The sequence below is a fragment of the Athene cunicularia genome (genome assembly GCF_003259725.1).
Source record: "Athene cunicularia isolate RWA chromosome 5 unlocalized genomic scaffold, athCun1 chr5_part1, whole genome shotgun sequence".
Classification (NCBI taxonomy): Eukaryota; Metazoa; Chordata; class Aves; order Strigiformes; family Strigidae; genus Athene; species Athene cunicularia.
In genome coordinates, this window is record NW_020799101.1 from 32,640,745 (window position 1) to 32,661,075 (window position 20,331).

General features: G+C 36.4%; 1 protein-coding gene across 4 annotated transcripts in view; it reads right to left on the reverse strand.

Moving 5' to 3' along the window:
* DPH6 (diphthamine biosynthesis 6) overlaps positions 1-20,331 on the reverse strand; it is a 211,449-nt gene that overhangs the window by 112,030 nt on the left and 79,088 nt on the right. For 3 of the 4 annotated variants that reach the window (XM_026849931.1, XM_026849933.1, XM_026849930.1), the window contains exons 8-11: positions 16,228-16,381; positions 14,868-14,999; positions 10,578-10,707; positions 6,269-6,434 (exon numbers count right to left, since the gene is read on the reverse strand). In XM_026849931.1, coding sequence (XP_026705732.1) covers positions 6,269-6,434; positions 10,578-10,707; positions 14,868-14,999; positions 16,228-16,381 — 582 coding nt within the window. The remainder of the gene's footprint in view (positions 1-6,268; positions 6,435-10,577; positions 10,708-14,867; positions 15,000-16,227; positions 16,382-20,331) is intronic. The other variant, XM_026849932.1, reaches the window with a different exon arrangement.

Sequence of the window (20,331 nt, forward strand, 5' to 3'; positions counted from 1 at the left end):
TAATACTAATATGTCTGTAGCAGATTAAGAGGGTAGCCTTGGTTTTCTTCCCAGCAAGTGGAAAAAAAAAAAAAAGAAAAAAAAAAAAGAATCACACTTCGTCATGCTAACTGCTACATCAGATTGTTAGTCAATTCTTCATATTTCAGCTTCTTAGAAAGGAAGAAGCTTGGATCCAGAACCCCCAAAATCAATTCCATATTTCCCTTTAAATAGCCACTTCAAGTGCTCTAACTGCACCAGATAGTCCTACCAGTGGTGACCGGTCCCATTCTCAACATCAGTATCAATAACTGACTTGTACTTTTGCATGCCTTGAGGCCTGAACCACAATTACTGATGGAAGCAAGTTTTACTTGAAAGAAGACAGCAGTTTTAGTTCTCCCTTATGTTTCTTTTTAAGATGTCTCACCATTAAGGTGGAATTGCCTAGCTGAGGGCACCCTCCAAGAGGTAATACAGTTATTCCCTGCTATTTGGTAGACTTCGTGATAGTGGGTATGACTGTATGCCGCGTCCCTCAGTGGTGGCAGACAGCTTTCATCCACCTTTTGGCCAACACTGCTAATTAAATACATTTTTTCATAGTCAGGCTGGTTAATCTTCAGCTAAGAAGCATATCGCATATAACAGAAATGAACGGTAAAGATGTAGAGTTCAGTTTTGTCCCGTTGTTTCCTGGCTTGTGTCCTTACATTCTCCATACATCTTAGAACAGTCTCAGGTTGCCCTAACATTATACATATTTTTTTTCTGGCAATGGCTAGGAAAGCAACAACAATAACTTTATATCAGTGGCAAAGTTACTCACATAGGAGCAGGCATGCCAGTGCCACTGAAAGTACAAACTGCTTTGTTTCATCTACTAAAATAAGTGTCCTAAGTGCTCTTCTGTACAGCACCATTAATGATCTGAAGAGAAAGTTTTATAGCAAGGACTTCTTTTTTCTATAATTATGCTGTTTCCTTGGTGTCATTCTGTCACTAAATGTGATTTTAATATAAATCATAGAATCTGATAGAAATTTAGGTTGGAAAGGACTTCTAAAGTCACCTAATTCCACCTTATGCTTAGAGCAGGGCTAACTTAAGACATTAGAGCAGTTTGCTGCAGGCCTTGTGCAGTCAGGTTTTGAAGACCTGCTGGCTACAACCTTGTTAATGCAGCCTTCCCTTATTTAGCTGGCCTTCATTGCTGCAATGGTGAACTTCCAATTTATATTTAGATAGCTGACAGTCAGGATCTCTAGTTACTTCTTTGCAGATCTACTACCTAGACAGTCAGTCCCCATCCTACGCTGCTGCATGGTTCTATGATTTCCTAGCAGCAGGGCTTTTGCTTCAGTTCTGTTAATTTCATGAGGCATCTGTTATCAGCTGCTTGTCTTGGTATCTCCGAATGGCAGTCCAGCCCTCCAATGGAAAAACCACTATCCAAATTACGGCCATTCACAATCCTGCTAGGCACGTATTCAATCCCATTGTCCAAATTGTTGGTGTAGATGTTAACAGTATCATCCCAAGTATCAATCCCAGAGAAACACTAGACTTTTTTTTTTTTTTTTTTTTTTTTTTTTTCCACCCACTGGAAGCTCTGGGTATTCTAGCCTCATATTACTACATATGTTATAATATTATATACTGTTGTTGAATCACAGAAAGAAGAAAGGAAGGAAGCTATCAGCTATATGTATGTGAAAAAGCAGTATTTTAAATGGTTAACTATATCTTTAAGATTTATAGTATGGGTGTTTGTTTTTTTTCAATCCCTGATTCACTAATAGGAATTTTCTGACATCTTTCTATCCTTATGCTTCTCCAGACGATCTTCCTACAAGGATAATCCATGCATCCTTAAATACATGGATTCCTTAAAATAGGAATTTTGTTTAACAACAGCTAAACTTCTAGAAAAATGCAACCAATTAGTTTAAGTAGCCAGTTAATCGTTCCTAGTGTACATAATAGACAAGGCTATTTCCAATGCCACCTTTTCCTTCTAAAGGCATCTGATACAAATTGTGTACTAAGCTCTATTGGAGCATTTTCAGTTTCACTGCAAGCAAAAAACCTAATTCTTAGCAAGGAAGCATTAGAACCACTGCAAGTATCACTGCCTTAAGCCAGATGCAAGACTCTTTATTCACATTACAGTACTTACCTACTAATTTACATTGCCTTGATGATCAGAAAAACAAAAGGAAAAAATAATTTCTTGTGAGTAAACAGAAAAAAATAAGAACCCAGTCTAATCAAGTTATAGGTATCTGGACATTGGAATCAGAGAGTAAAACCACTCTTTTTGGTTTTATGTTTGTGCTACTGGGTTCATACAGCACAGAGGAGAAAACTGAGAAAAAGATGCCCGAGGGATGGCTGAAACTGGGATTTGGCAGCTGTCAGAGGGAAAGAACTGAGGTCACCAGGCAAAGCTAAAAGGTTCAACAGATATAATCAAGTCAGGGACACATATATGTCGGTATGTATATTATGTCACCATCAAAAATTATTGTAGAATATGAGAATATGATAAATTCTACTGTGGCAGTTTATTTGTTCATTTCCAGTTAGAAAAACGTTAAGAAACTTTGGCAAAGCAAACAAACTGTAAGTGCAAATAGACTTTTAAATTACATTAACATACTAGAAGAACATCTGGTACAAACTGTCAAGTTTCCATGCATTCTTAGATAAGTATTTGTGGATAGTGTTTCAGCTGCACTGGGTTTTTTATTTTTATTTTTTTAATGAACTACACTCACAGTTCATTAATGCTCAAAAAATGTTCTCAAAAAAAAAAAAAAGAATAAGTTCTTGGTATAAATTTCTCACCCCAAACACTGCTTTGCAGTGCATCTTCATGTTTAACTCCCTGATGTACAACTATGTTGTTAGCTTTTGTGAAGACAGTAAGTAAACTGTTTCTGTACAAGCTACCAATTACTGCTTAGTCTTGACAAACCCTATAATCCACTGGTAAAACAGAGTTAAAAATGAAAATAAAATAATAATCTGATAAACAATTCTGAGAAGTAAAAATATGAAGTACCTTTAGTAAAAATACTGAGCTACTACCAATGCTCAGTACAAACTGGGCTGGTGCCCACTGCGGAACAAAGATCTGGAGGAAGACAAACCATGTATCATTACATATTCCCAGGCTGAATAGCCTACATAGTCTGTGGCACAACTATTAGGATGCCATAATCAGAACACCTGTTATACATTACTGAGATCAGCTGTATAGCCTTTACAATAACCCTGATGTAGCCTACATTCCAGTTGCTCACATAGACATTAAGATCGGCAGAGGTTTCTGTACCAGTAAAACAGGTAGACCAAGAAAAATACATTAAATTATCTCAGGTTTTATTTTATTTCAAAAAAGTCAGTGATACTGTATCTTATGATAGTTCATGTCTATTTCTTACAATTAGAAATACTGAAGTTGTTTTTAAAGAATGTTAATCCCAAAAGAGAAAGAATGTTAATCCCAAAAGAGAAGGAAGATTTGCTTTTGTTATAAATATTTGACAATCCGAATTTCACTCTGCTGCTGTTTTTAGGTGTCTATCAGACTGAGGTCAGGACATTCTCATGGTAAAATTAAAATTTTTACTTTTTGTCCTCATAGCACTGTTGGCTGGATCTTGCAAGGTCCCTACAGAATTAAAGTGATGCTCTGCTGAGTGATTTGTTGAGCCTGAAGTGTGAATCCCATAGTTCGCATGAACTACCTACACCTTTCTGCTGCCAGCTTCACTCTCGTATGCTGGTGCACGTCAATCCCAACTTGAATACCCTGAAAATTACAGTCCTTGGCCTATTCTGAAGCAAAAACACTATGTTAAAATACATGATGACTCTCCAGTGTCCACAAAACTTCATATTGGACTGAAAAGACAATTTAATTGTCCAATTATTGTCAAGCAAATGACAAACAAAAACTACAGATGAATAACATAAGGGTAATAACCATTTACTGTTTTAAGATCATTTAGCTTCTGTTCCTCAAACATACAAAACTGATCAACATTACTTCATCATAAAATTATTATAATTTCAAATAATTTTAGGTGACTATAAAGATTTAAAAACCACCTTTATTCCTTCCTTTTTTATTCTGGAAAATATATTCTATTCCTAAAACACACTGAAGTGCTTAACTTCTGCTGGTGATCTTAAGAGCTTTATACCTGCCCATAAATAGTCTGAGGAAGTTCTGAAAACCCATCTAAAGAAGATTTTAATTTTGGAAAATTCACATTTAAGAAGATGCAAGATCCATATCTTTCATTAATAAATTTTCAAATGCAAATACATTGCTTATGCACTTATATATCCCCCTATGATGCATTCTTATGAAAAGGTTTTACAGGTTGTATTCTTATATGGTATTTTAGAATGAAAAATATATTTAAATATCAACCACAGTGACTGAAATAAAAAAAGAATATTTTTTTGTATTTACTGGATCAAGCTCTGCAGAACAGAAGCATTACCAAAAAATCAAAGATTCTTGGCAAGATAAAAACAGGATAATGTTAAATATTGATACTCTGATGAAATATTGGTGGTAGTAGTAAGGCAAAATCTGGCAAAGGAAAATTAAAACTATTGCTGGTATTACCAGTTCCCCATACAGGTGTTTCTGGACTAGCGACAGAACTTAGCCATAAAGGACAACAAGTAAGTGATCCTGTAGCAGAGGTGCAGCTTTTCACTACTGTTTCTTTATTTCTGTGGTCACTGGATTTTAAAAACAAAAATACTTTGTTTTCCACCTTAAGGGAAAATAATGTCACTTGACTAAAAAATTCCCTTGAGAAAAAAATCCCAACCCAAACCAAACCAAAACCAAACAAGAGACAGTGGAAAGTTTTCCTTAATGTCTAAACTGCTGACCAACATTATTGCTTACACTAGATTTGAAGAGAAATGAAGAAATGAACTTTTCCTTGGCTATGCTGACTGTTCCATACCACCAGGAGATCCAAGAGACTGGTAGTGCCTGCTTATTACCCATTTGCAGCATGGGACTCTTCACTGGGTTACTAAAGCAATTTTCTGTTCACATCCTTTTCTGAATTTAGTCTATGACAACTCCAGGACCATAATACAGATTTGTTGCAAGGATATATCAGAGAAGTTTCTCCAAATACAAAGGTTCAAAGCTTATTAAATTTTATCTTTGCAGGACTATGTATGATGTGATACAATTACGACCATCAAGGTGTAAGACAGAATGGAAGAAAGTTTAAGAAACTGACTTTCTACTTTCTCATTAAAACCAGATATACACAGATGATAAAACCCCATTCTGCTATAACCACAAGATTAATACAGTAGTTATCTACCACCATTTCCTCCTGCAAATGAAACAAATCCCATATGAGCTTCTGAAGCAAAATACTATTTCTGAAGTTTTCTGTAAAAAGGTACAAAGACAAAACAAAGCTTAATTCCATGGCCATTATACTAGGTGGGTTTGCAGACTCAAAGAAGTTTCAGGAAATTTACATGTTGCTTAATCAGTTTGCACAACACAGTAATTTGGATTGGACAATGTATTACACGGAAGGAGTATTAGTAAGAAAGGGATATATACATTTTTTGCAACAGAAAAGGTGAGACACTTCATCAATTGCCAGAACGGTCCTAGCTAGGCAAGAGATACCGCATTGGGAAAAAAGCTTCTTATTCAAATTTTTGGTCCCCCATACATTACTGCCTCCTCTTCATAGTTTTAAATAGTATGTAACATTCTATTCAGTTTGTTATTAATTAGAAAAAAAGAGTTCTTCAGCCTTGCTGTACTTTTAAATGGTTAAGTAGTACCAAGAGCCTCAAGAGGGATTCCGTTAAATAAGCATTTTAGGATTGACTTACCTATAAAAAAAGTTTGGACTTGCTCACTTTAAACAAACAAATTTGAGATACAATCAGATGTCCCTAAATTGTGTTTATATTCTAGGCAGATTATAAAAGTGCATGTGTGACACAATTATTTGCTCTAACTATAGCATACAATGAAATTAAGACTGTTCTTGAGATTCTCTGCAAGAATAATTTAACCAGCCTTATGATCAAAAAATGAAAGACTGATGTGGAGTAAGTTTTTGTTTTGTCCATAAGTTTTGAAAATATAAATTCAAAATGTTAATCTAAAATTTTTTTTACAGTCAGTTTGGAGAGAAGGAGATTTTGTAACTGCATTCATTTCAGTAAACTGACATATAGTCCACATGAAGTAACAAAGATTCCTTACCTTGATGGACTGACTGTAAGGTCCTATGCTAGCAGGTGCCCAGTGGGAAATGCTCTGTACATGCATGACCAGTTTTTCATCACGTAATACATCATCTGTTGCAATGTGTGCAAGGCAGTCAATGCAAAACAGTACTCCATCAGGTAACAGGGTTTCCACACATACTCTGAAAACACAAGATAATTATTTTTTTCAAATATAAAGTTTACTTGCACCAAGTTTCAGCATTTACTTTCCATGGGTTTTTTGTTTGGATACTATGTTATAAAATTTTGTGAGGAACATAAAACTTTCAAAAGCTATGGTATCACAATAACCTACTATCATTTACACTGTTATCCCCTCTCCAGATAATGATCAGCTTCAGATTTTCCAGAAAGATAATTTCCATCACCAAGGAGAAACTAGTACCACAGCCAATGGCTCATTTGTTTAAGAATAGATTAGTTCTTTTATTAAAAAAACCTTAACCATACAACCATGGAAATGCCAGATAAGTTATGCCAAGCAGCCTTCAGACTAAGTGTATCATTGTCATATTCTTCACACATTTTTCACTGAATCTCCTTCTAATGGTTGGACTAGAGGTTCAGGTTTCTAAAAAGCAGCAGCTTGTTCCTTTATACCATTCTCATGGAATCATACAATGGGTTGGGTTGGAAGGGACCTTAAAGATCACCTAGTTCCACCCCCCTGCCATGGGCAGAGACACCTTCCCCTAGCCCAGGTTGCTCACAGCCCCGTCCAACCTGGCCTTGAGCACTGCCAGGGAGGGGGCAGCCACAGCTGCTCTGGGCAACCTGTGCCAGGGCCTCACCACCCTCAATGTAAAATATTTCTTCCTTATATCTAATCTAAATCTACTCTCTTTCAGTTTAAAGCTATTACCCCATATCTTATCCCTACAGTCCCTGATCAAGACTCCCTCCCCATCTTTCCTGTACCCCCTTTATGTACTGGAAGGCTGCTATAAGGTCTCCCCAGAGCTTTCTCTTCTCCAGGCTGAACAACCCCAACTGTCTCAGACTGCCCACATAGGAGAGATGCCCCAGCCCCTGCTTGTCTTCGTGGCCTCCTCTGGACCAGCTCAAGGAGGTCCATGTCCTTCCATGTTGGGTGCCCCAGAGCTGGACACAGCACTGCAGGTGGGGTTTCATGAGAGCAGAGTAGTGGGTGAGAATCACCTCCCTCAATCTGCTTCTTTTGATGCATCCCAGGATACAGTTGGCTTTCTGGCCGGCAAGCACACATTACTGGCTCATAGTCAGTTTTCTATCCACTGCTACTCCCAAGTCCTTCTCCTCAGGGCTGCTCTCAATACACTCATTGCCCAGCCTGTATTTTGTGGACAGGGTTGCCTCATCCCATGTGCAGGACCTTACACTTGGCCTTGTTGAACTTCATGAGGTTTGCCTGGTCCCACCTCTGAAGCCTGTCAAGGTCCCTCTGAATGATATCCCTTACCTCCAGCGTGTTGACCACACCACACAGCCTGAACTTGCTGAGGGTGCACTCAATCCCACTGTCCATGTCTCCAGCAAAGATGTTAAACAGCAGTGTTCCCAACACTGAGCCCTGAGGAACACCACATGTTCTCACGTTATCATGCAATACTAAGCATATTTTTCTGTTACACTTCAAGTTGCATGACAGACTCACACTTATGACAAGACTGAAAACCTACTTAAGCACTCATTTAAAAAGTTCTCTGTTGTTTGCTCCAAGGAAGGCTGAGTGCCTGGATGACAGAGGAACAGAGGGTCTGTGGCATGTGACCAGTGAAAAAGCAGCGGAGGGGGGTTCATGGATGCAGGGGGAAATCAACATTTCAAAGCCTGAAAAATAATTATATTTGCAGTCCATGAATAAAAAAGTTATTTAGCTCCCAGCAGGAATCCAACAAAAAATTAGTTGTTCTCTTTACATATCATATAACATAGCCTTACAAAATTCTTCACATCTTGCTTATTTCTTCCAAGAAAACTATTTTTCTCCCCTCCTCCTACATGCAAATACAGTATTTTTTCCTCATTACCATCATCATAAGCATGGATGAATGGATTTTCTGCTTGGGCTGATAAATTTTCATGTCAATTTTGCAAATTTAGTGCAGATCCACACCCTTGAGTCAAAGCTCCCAGCATATTGCTTGTGAGAACTCCCACAAGCAGGTCTTTGTGCACAATCCAATGATGCAGCCATGCAAACTACTGTATAACTGTTCTTCTGGACAAAATGCAACATAAATCTGTTTGTTCCATAAAAATAATCATAAAAATCAATTTTCCTGCAACTTCCTAATCTTCCTACCTGTTATTTTAGTGATGTAAGACTACGTAGCTGGTATGCAAATGTGGAGGCTTAAAAGATACAGCAGCATGAGAAATGAGGGAAGCTAAATCAGGAAAAGTTAAGTATTTATTCATAAAGTGAACTTAAGATACATAGTAGTGGAGATTGTGTAGTTTACAGATGGGACTAGATCCCTCCTCTGAAGGCACACGCAATCAACACTCCATCCCTCTGTGATTTAGTAATCCTGGCCTACAATCAACAATCTTGAAGAAGCCTCTTCTTGCTCTCTTTTGATCTCTTTTGACACCCAGTGTAGGAGAATTTGAATCTCTGATGATACATGTTACCTTAACAGTGTGTTTTAACTATTTTTCGTGCTATACTTAAAATTCACAAGCCTACACTACACTTTGTATTCTGTAATAAGAGTATAAAATACAGTATTTTAGATTAGAAAATTGCTAAACAGTTGGTTTTAAAAATATGAACATGACATGAGGTCTGACCTCATAGTTGACCCTGTTTTGAGCAGGGGATTGGACTAGATGACCTCCAGAGGTCCCTTCCAACCTGTATTAACCTATGATCCAAGTTGAATATTTTGGGCTATAGCAGTTCTGCATACTGAGCACAGTATCTCAGATGCTTAAGGAACATGAATTACTGTAATAAGAAATAAGCCCTTTTGACACAGGTAATAATTTACAAATGTAAAATTAATTTTAACACACGTCTTTTAAAAAGAACAAAAATGTAATGGACTAGGTGTTTGTTATCCAATTTACAATGGAAAGAAAACCCCAACAAACAAACATACCCACATAATACAGGAATCACGTACTGCATAATTAGATCATCAAGCTGTTTCATTGTCAGAGGTGGAGTTGGATGCAATGTTGAAGATTCTGTACTAAAAATCTATGATTTGGTGACCCATGAATATGTAAGTGCAGATAAGTTACCCACTAACAATCTGACAGAAACACAAGACATTTAGAACAACTACATTGGATTGAGCCAAAAAAGCATCTAGTCCAGTATTCATACTCAACCATAGCCAAGTGCATATAAACAGGAAAAGAAAAGGAACAGAGTAAGTATATACTGGTACCGTCTTGCAATAACCGCCAGTATCTCATAATGTGCATCTCAAATCATCTCCTCAGCTAACAATTTTGCTTTTGTATTTCACAGAATAAACAGAACAAAGTGAATGGAGATCAGTGGTACAAAGTCTCACTGATGGCCAGTAACTAGTGGTGTATCCCAGGAGTCTATACTGGGTCCAGTCCTGTTCAATATCTTCATTAATAATCTGGATGATGGGGCAGAGTGTACCCGTGGTAAATTTTCAGATGATACAAAACTAGGAGGAATGGCTGATATACAAGAGATTTGTGTCGCCATGCAGATGGAACTCGACAGGCTGGAGAAACAGGCACACAGACACTTCATGAAGTTCAACAAGGAGAAGTTGAAAGTCCTGCACCTGGGGAGGAACAAAACCATGGTCCAGTATATTCTGGGGGCCAACTGGCTCAAAAGCAGCTTTCCAGAGAAGGACCAAGAGGTTCCTGAAGGTCACCAAGTTGAACATGAGGCAGCCATGTGCCCTTGTGGCAAAGAGGGCTGATGATATCCTGGGCTGCATTCAGAGGACTGTTGCCAACGTGTCAAGGGAGGCAAACAAAAAAAGTAAATAAAATTCCACCAACACAAAAGAGTTGTCAGTTTAATCAAGTCTCAGAGAAGAGCTGCGTCTTCCAAAAAATGTATTATTCTTTCATATAGGTGGGGCATTTGTAAACCTTATGGTATATATTAAGGCAAGAATTTCCAATCCTAGTGTTTTTCGGTTGAAGAGCCCTGATGTGCTTACTCCAAAAGACAGCAAAAGTCTACTTCTAAGTCTGTGAGGCACAAACATTTGGACAAAAGCTTCATAAATATGGTAACAATAACTCAGTATATTACAGTATATCATAAATATACTATAGCAGTAGAATAATCCTACCTTGCTGGTGGACACAAATCAAATTCTGTCACATAAACTGAATTTATGACATTGAAATCTTTCATGCTCTTCATATACAGATGGACCAAAATAATATCCTTCAGTTTCAATCCCTCTGAAGTCATATTAGCTGCAGGATAAAAATAATATAGATGTTAAAGAGAGAATATTTTAAATGCGCGTAGAAAGACAGCATAGGCATCCTGGTTTTGTTCAGAAAAAAACAACTGGTAATAACCTAAGAGCTGTCTAAACATGACTGAAGGCTTTGCAACATACTACCTTTTCCCTCATAATACCTATTTTTTTGTGAAATTCTTTCTCATTTTAGTTTTCCAAATACACAGAAACAGAATGCAAATAAATTTTATCAACCCTGAGCAGTGGTGAATTCTTGCCCCAAGAAAACATATCATGCATTAATGCATGCAGATATGTTACAGTCTGAATTCCTCGTAACCATAAGTTTTATTATCTCGTATTTTTTTTATTTTCAGTCTATGACAGCTAGTAATCTATAAAGGACTTTGAATCACAAAAGTACAGAACTGGAAGGGACAATAAGAGGTCCTTTAGTGCATCACCCTCTTCAAAGAAAAGATCAAATATTCATATGCTATTCCAGGGGGATGCTTGTCTAAGCTGTTTTTAAAAATCCTCACTGCAATAATAATCTCTGCATAAACAAAGAGTTATAAATGGCAAGACAGACAACGGATAACAGAAGTGGCCACAGGAGAAATGAAGGAAAGATGAGAGCAAAGGAAAGTTCAAGCAGACAGTTAAAGAAAAGATACTGGGAAGTCAAGATCATCTGCATGTGTATGCATAGAAGATTCCAGTCATAGCACTTAAGGAGAATCTACTACTCTTACACAGTCAATACTGTAACAAGATATATAAATCAGCCCTGCAGTGTGGACCTTTTGTAACTCATAAGCAATAGAAACTAAATAAAGACAAAAACTTCTTCTTTGAATATAGAACATACATAATAACAGAGTCCCATGTGACCTAACTTAAATGAACTACATAAAGCTCTTCTCAGTGTAACTTTGGGGATCTTGTCTTGTAATGTTACAGTGTGTACCTGTATATACCCATATATATCTATACATTTATTTTCCAGTGGACAAGAGCATAAAGACAATTTCTGTTGGCTGTTGCCTTAGTGAGAAACAAATACTTTTTGTGTAACACTTTTCTGTGCTTTTAAAGACAGTTCAGGAGTTGGCACACTTCCATAAAGGTTAGTTTGGTCACACCAATACTGAATTTTGCTCTGATTGTCTCAGCTTTATTTAGTCATACTGCCATTAGTGTTGGCAATCTGAAGAGGGGAATTCTCACTGACAGAAAAGGAAGCATGTGCTAAGTGATACAAGAGATTATATAGCAATTGACATAGATCTCCTGTGAAGTCAAGATACATCTCCAGAAATATCAGCTAATTAGCACACAAGATAATTCTGTTCAGAAATATCAATGTATTTGAATGCTGCCTGATAGCAATCACTAGGTCAATATCAGCTCTTATGTCATCAAATTTCCAGCCAGCATTTTAGTCAAGAAGAAAGAGTTTTGGCCTGCAGTTAAAAGTTCTGCAGCATTATATGGAATAATGGTGGGGAAAAAAACCACCACCAAATTGACTCCCCCTCCCAGGTCTAAATTTAAAATGTATTAAGTGTCCTGGTTCAGCTAGGACAGGGTTAAGTTTCCCCAGCAGTGGGGAGGGAGCTCTAGCCGGGTTATTCGATACCATGCTGACAGGTCTGGGCGCCCAAGCTCGGGAACAATTCTCTGGGATTGCTTTTGTCCCTGACGGTACCTGCGATGGGACTGCTCTATCCTTCTGGTCTATCTCTGTATATTTCATCCTGTTCATTGTTATTACTGCTTATTGTTATTGTCATTGCTATTGTTGTTGTTCAGTTTATTATTATTCGTTACACTGTTGTATTAAACTTCTCCTTATCTCAACCCTGGGGTTTGTATCTCACTCCCTGCCCCATCCGTCCAAGGGTGAGGGAGGGACAACGGCAGCGTGGTCTCAAATCCAAGCAGGGCCTAAACTACCACGAGAAGCCAACAAGTTAACTCTGATTTGTGGACACATAACAGTATTAGAACAAGTTGAAAGCAAAGAGATTTGGATAAATTCCTAGTTTCTAGCTTTATTTTTAAAAATCTTAAAGTAGAAGTACAATCCCTTTTTCCTCTTCATGAATTAGAGGAATGATGGGAAACAATTTCTCCCTATCTTGCAAGCAGAATAAAATTGACTTCCCAAAGCAGTCTATCTAGTAGAAATGCATAAATGATGAACTGGTTACCAACCCACCCCTTGGGTTCTTGACAAGTTCTGTTTCCCAAGGAGAGGATTCTTACATTGAACATCTCCAGGATATACAGGGAAACCATACAGCCCTTCCGTTGAACTTCAAGCCATTCACTGTTCCTAATAATTTATAAAATATGATTACGTGACTCATCCTTACTTATGCAGAACTGCACAAAAAGAAATGACCCACAAGGTAACATGGTCGAAGTACAGTTTAGTTTTTTTAAATAGGTTATCCAGGATCCTTAGGCTGAGAGCCACAAAAGACAGTATCCAAACCATCTACGAGAAGTAGCATTTTAGACTAAATTTTCATGTTGTAATAATCTATGTAGTTCTCTTCAAGCCTGTGAAGCTTTGCTGTGGTACAGCTGCATCAGAGCTGCTTTACATATAAAGCATTGCAATTTTTGTCATCTTCCAATCATATCTAAAGAAAAGTTTAACAAAAGAGTTTAAGAAAAAAAAATATAAACAGTAAGGTACTGTATTCCTTTCTGGTTTTGGCTTCACAGGAGAATTCCATCTACTTTACAAAAACATCTAGTACTAAATTTCCATTTCTGAATCCTTTTGGCAGCACTTATCCTCTTTAGATGTGATTAAATCAGTTAACCCAGCAGAGGTTAAAAGGACTGTGCTTATTTCATTCACACTGTACTGAACACTGAACTGCTGTATAGATCACAAGTATGAATTCAGAAAAAGCCTGGTGCATATTTGCAGATGAGTTGTCAGAAACAAATTGTTTCTTTTGCCATGACAGAGCCATAATTCATTCAGTCTCCCACACCTCCTTCCAAAAAGAGAAAAACGAAAGGAAATGTGAGACCTGACATTTCCTACCAAGGATCAGAAAATTACTTTTTTTTTTGTTGTTGTTGTTGTTGTTATTACTGCAATACAGCTAATGCAAGCAATTTTCTGAAAGTAACCAGCCACTGTACTAGTCAGAGACAGTCTTTTTTGACAGATGCTAAGGCAAAAAATGTATCGTGTTTGTTCTATCCGATTTCCATTCAAATGTAATGAGAACAAAATAAAACACAACCCTTTTGCATCAATTTACAGATTATGCCCAGAAGATTTACACTAAATACTACTGTCTTTTACTAAAAGTTTGGTCACATCCACCTTGATGTTTTCCAAGCAATCAAAAACTAGCTTAATGACCTTCTACAAAGTATAACTTCTTTGCTTCTGAAAAAAAGTCTAGCATTTCTTTATCGTACTATATTAAATCATGAATACTCAGCTGCCATGCAAAAAGATTTTTATAGGACAACATCTCAGCCAAATTCATGGACATGAGCGTACCCATTTAGATACTAAAATTATTCCCATTTTTATGAATGAAAAGAAGCTGGTATAAACATGCTTTACTTAAAATTTAGAATTAAAAAAAACCCCAAACTTCCAAAATGTGAACACTTCATTTTATATGCCAGTATCTTGTAGGAGGGGGATAGTAAGGAACCTGGATTTCATGATTCCCTAGATTCCCTAGATAGCAATTTCTTCTTTACATTAAGAATATAAATGAGATTTACTTCTAGAACTTAATTTAAAATTATGGTAGCTACAAAAGTGCTTCAGCAAGTAGACAACACCCATAGCACACATGCACACTCACACACAGAGTATATATTGCAAGAAAGCTATAAAGCAAGTTATAAAGTGAGTAAGTACTGTGTGGTGTTGTTACAGTGATAGGAACAATACTCTGGCTTTCTAGAGTCTTCAAAATTCAGTCAAATTATGATGTGTTCAATAAAAAAGCTGGCAGTCTTATTATCAGTGACTCTAATCAAATGCAAAATGAGATGGCAAACTGACAACCACAACATTTAAAGTTATAAAACCATATGACAATACAGATTCTTACTTAATATCATATTAAAACCAGTGTAGTTAACAGCAGATAATGCATTAACTGAATAAAGCACCTTGAAGAGAAGAAAATGCTTCCCTTGCTGCCTCTTGAACACTTCTGCCTTTTGATGGAAGGAAGTGGGCAGCAATACCTGAAAACCACTGGTAACCACTCAGGGATTTTCCTGAACTTCCAGACATCTTAGCTGTAGGAAATGAAGAACAGCACTACGATTATAATAATTAAAGATTTCAGATTAATCTAGAATATATTTTAAATTGTTTAAGTAAGAAGAACGTCTACAGAAAAAAAAATGAAATCACAAACTGTGAAAACATCTTCAAAAATTATTTACAGACAAACATATAAAACAAAAACTTAAAAGGGTGCTGGTAACATCTTCCAAATGCTACTTGACAAATCCTTCTTCAACACTGCCTTCAGAAAATATGCCTGCAAGTACTATTTAGTTGAGAATTTCAGTACTTTCCTCATTTCCATTTTTTGCCAGCTTTTTATAATTTCTCTACCTGTTTTGATACAGACTTGGCACAAGACGTGACACTGAAAAGGTAAAATTTTCAAAAGTATCTAAGTGACACAGGAACAGATTTTCATATTTATATGCCAAATTTTAATGGAAGTTAGGTGTTTAACCTGGTTCTGATCATCTTAGATAATGCATAGTGTGTTTAGACTTTTCTAACATTCCACAAGGCACTTATCCATATTCAAGAGCCTAAACACCATTCACTATCAAACACTGTTATGCTATGAAACTCAGTTTTCAGAAAAAGTTTACTAATCTTTGGTGATGCTGTGGTACTTCAGTGAGATACCAATCTATGATGTTAGGCTTCTTTTGCATGAATTACCTCATGTTTGAGGCAGTGCTAATAGCAGCTATACGATTAGTTACTGCAGCTCACCTAAGAGGCAGTAACTTGCTAGGCTGCTAAACTCGACCATGCATGTCACCCTGAGGTTGCCTAGGTGGGGACAGACTCATATACTGCAAGCAAGTTGAATGGTTGCATTTTGTACTCCATTTGAGAGTTTGTTTTTCTATCTTCAACTTAAAAATTGCAGCACATGGATACAGGTGCGGTTAGACATCAATCCCTTCACTCAAATGAATGATTCTATTATAGTAATTTCATTCAGGCAAACAGAACATATTAATGTGTGCTTTCTGAAAGAAATAAAGGAAAAAATGGGTTATGCTCCTGTAAAATAACTTGAAATGCTTCATTACTACAGATCTATTGATTCCTATCAGAAAACTGAATTGTAGTAGGATCTCCTTTTTTCGGACTGGTTATTGAAGGTCATGCATTCTCTTCAGAAGTGTTTTTACAGTGAAATATTCAATTTTTATTTTTTTTTTTAATTTTTATTTTATTTTTTTTAAATGAACGCTGTGCAAGACTCACTGAAATCCAAAGTATTATGTTTCAAGGGTTTCCAGATGACTGCAATGTTTTGCTCTGGTTCATCCTCTTCTGACGAAGGGAAAATATTGTCGTCATTGCAGCTTACCTCACAAGAACAGCTATTGACCATAAACGTACCAGAAGATTCACCCTGCTTGAGACAAACATCATAAAATAAGCAAGTAAACAGTATCCAAAGCAGTAAGAAATTAGCAAATTTATCATTCATTATCATTCAGATTTTGGGTTTCAATTACAAAAAATACCATAGCTTAATGGGTAAATAAACTTAGAACAATTATTGGAAGAACAACATTAGGATTTCCCACTATTTACATTGCAGAAACTGACAGAATACAATGTGCTCCTGTTGACATATCATATGGAAAAAAAAAATGCAGACTTAGTAGTAAATAAGGACAACCAATATGAAAAATGATGGGACTCGAGATGAAAGACAGAAAGAATACTATGATGAAGAAATGCTATTCCACAGTTATATACAGGACAACTATGTTTTCCAAAAATAGTATAAATTAAGTGAAAAAATGAACAAAAGTACAAAAGCAACAATTTGATAATTGACACTGTCACTAAACACTTGAAACAGAGCAAAAGACTAATAACAAAGTCTTAAAATCTTGTGCAGTCCATGTAAAAAAATATCTCTATTCATCTAACAAAGACTATCCCTTCCATCAAAGTCACCATGCTGTGGGATGCTCAGAATTTTGAGATACAGAAAAGAGCATTTCCCACAATTTATACATTGAAGTAATTTCTTGACAAGGAAGGAAAATAATTCACTGTACCTTCTCTTATTCCCAAATGCTTGCTTAGGCCTAGGAAGGGAGAACTACACAGTGCGCCTTTTGAAACGAAATCACAGGCAGAGCACATATTGATCAGTCTTCCAAAATTCTGTGTTCATTATATTTTCAACAAGTCACATTATTACAGAATACATACATTTAAAAAAAATTTTAGAACAATCAGAATCCCTGCTCTCTTCCATCTGATTTTCCAAGACAGCCTAATCTGCAGAGCATGTTGACTTTGGGATCACTAGTTTAGCTAATACTACTTGTCTTCATCTGAAACCAATATGAATTATGACAGAATTTATCCATTAACCTTAACCAAACATCACTGCATGCTGTAACTCCAGATTCTATTACTTTTCTGTTCAAAGGTATCAAACTTCACATAATGTCTAAACTATGCATTTTACTACAGACTTAAATATTAAATTCACAAAAATTATGATAAAGCCAAATAAAGCAAGATAATAAGTTGAAAAAATACAAAGCCTTTGGCAATCCTTAAATATGGATCAGAAACTTCTGAATATTCTTTCAGCTCACAAATTAGTATACTAACTATAGAATTTTGATGAAAAATGTCTATGAGATAGAATATTAATGTTATACAGTGAAGTACTCATAAGGTCACCTGAAGTTTGACTCTGCATTCTTTTCTTTTTAACAATTAGATCTCATCAAGCTGTCAAACAAAATGGGATATAGTAAAAATTACTAATAATGTTTGAACGCAGAATTTTTTTTTTAAAGTAATTTTTTTTATTTTCTTTGGAAAATAAAATATTGCAATTTCAAAAGTTTTGTCTGGATATTACAAAAAAAAAAAAAAGGTGGGTGGGAAAAAAGGCAGAAAACTAGTATGCATCAGAAGTCTGCAATGAGAACTCACCATTTACATCAATATTTGACTTTACTGGAGAGAAAAAGGATCCAGCTAAGCTAAAGCAGTGTATTTGAAAATTCTCAGGAAAGGCTAAATTACAAAAAGGTCATTACCTATGAGAGGAAACTCAGCTCTGCTGCCTCTAAAAGGGCTCAAGGGGAGTTTTATAAGCACTGTAAACGCTAAAGCTATGCTCTAAGAGGGGCTGATGTTCTTTGATTGGACCTCATTTTATTCATTCCTCCAAGAAAGGCATGAAAGTCAAGGCAATAATCTACTTTATGTGAATCAATTGCACGAGAGGTTAAAAGAAGTCAACTAAATGTAGCATAATGGTGCAGAGATGAAAACTGCAATTTAACACAACCATGACATGCATTCAAACATTACAATATACAAGCATCCAACAGCATCTATACTATTTCCCGCTCATCAAATTACACCTCTGACTACTGCTGTTGGTTGATATATTTTGCCGTTACCCAGAGGGCTGCCTGACAGCCCCTAACCCTTTAGGTATGACTTAGAAAATAAAGCAGCAGGATCACAAATCTGTAATTGAAACAGATCTTAAACTGGATAATGATGCAAGAACCAAGACAATTCCATTTTCTCTATTTTTCTTAAAGTTTCTATTTTTTTTAATTCAATTTGCATTGCAGCATGGACATTCACTGACTACTAGTGTAACATATACAGAGTTTGCACTTCTTTGTCCTACCCCCTGAGTAAGCATGAACTGACATGGTGATATGAATGATACTATCACAGTGTTGCTTTGGGTTTTGTTCTTACATCACCTGGATTTTAACTTCAATATGGTATAAAAATCCATCACTAGACAAAAAATATGTGAAGTGGAAAGGGAAAAGTTCCAGCTTGCTAGTATGATAACCACTTTGTTTTTTTGCTTTTGTTAAGCTTTACATTGACACCTAGAGCTACAGGATCTTTTGTAGGTACTATTAGAGACCTGTAACTTCCCTCCATTCCCTAACCTGGAGGACGGAATTTATACACTCTGCAAGTGAACATGAAAAGAGCACCTATTCCATTTTTATGCCATCTGTGAAAATTGTTCCTTCAACTATGTTTCTAAACATGTTTTCTGCAAAATGTGCTTCATAAAAAATTCATGGGGATGTAGTGAGACTCACAGACTGTATCACAACTGGTTTGGTGTAACCTACAGAACTCCCCTGTAGCTTTGTAATCTGTTAATATTACAAATATCCCAAACTGATGCCTCATGAAATTTTCCTGTCATACACAGTCCCATACATTTTTCCTAAATATGTCAATATTTTATAAATTGATAGGCTTATATCAATACTGCTTTACAGATATAAATTAAATTATACATCTCTGTTTACACACATACAGAAGCAGCTGGTCAGTTGCAAATTTTTTGGAACTTACTAAGAAATACTAGAAATTCTACAGTGTCTCTTAGATACCCCAAAGTCCATAAAAATAATTACAGACTACTGTTATTTCAATGCCTATGATACATCACAATGATTCATTCAAGGCTGACTCCCACAATGCTCCAAAAACATAGGTAATCAATCACTTTCCGCAGCAGCACAGGTGCACGCTACAGCAGAAGTATTAGGTGTAGAACCTGGCACTAGAAGAACAACAGGCTCAATGCCAGTCTAAGCAGAGCTGCCAGACTCTGTTTAGCAGCTATATTCAAATCTCATACAAATGTTGGTCTTCCATTCCTGTCGAGAGAGAAAGTAATCTAAGAATTTAAAACTTAAAGTTATAGACTGCCATAAACAGACTAACTTTCCCTGAATAATATTCTCATCACTTTAAAAACAAAAAATCAAGCGTGTTATAATGACATTTTAATTAAATCTTACAGAACCTATTTTATCACATAACATTTTCATGTTATTTCACAGAAGCAATATATTTTCCCATTTGTTACACTGTTTCTCCCACACCCACTGTACATTGTGATACCAACCTAATTTTGGATCAGAGCCTGCATGCATGCATATGCTTAACTATATTCACATAACTCATGTCATTGATGCAAGTGCGCTCAGAATGAAGTTAAGCAAATGCATGAGTGTTCCAAGATCCAAATTCTCCTGTTGAAAAAGCCTTGGAGCTAGGACTTTGACTGATATAGCTGAAATTCCATGCAGTGGTCTTTTATGAAAACAACAGATTGCCTTCTTAAAAAGCTTACATTCTCCACTACAGAAACTGGTATAAAAACCTATCACAACACAGTTCCAAAACTGATCGTTCTCCCACTGAGCAGCAATGAGAATACAGTGGGGCAGAGAGCTCAGAAGACATAAGGAAAGACTACGATAATACAGAACTCCTTGAAATAAATATGATGAGAGACCACATAAATCTCCTTGTAGTATTTCAAGT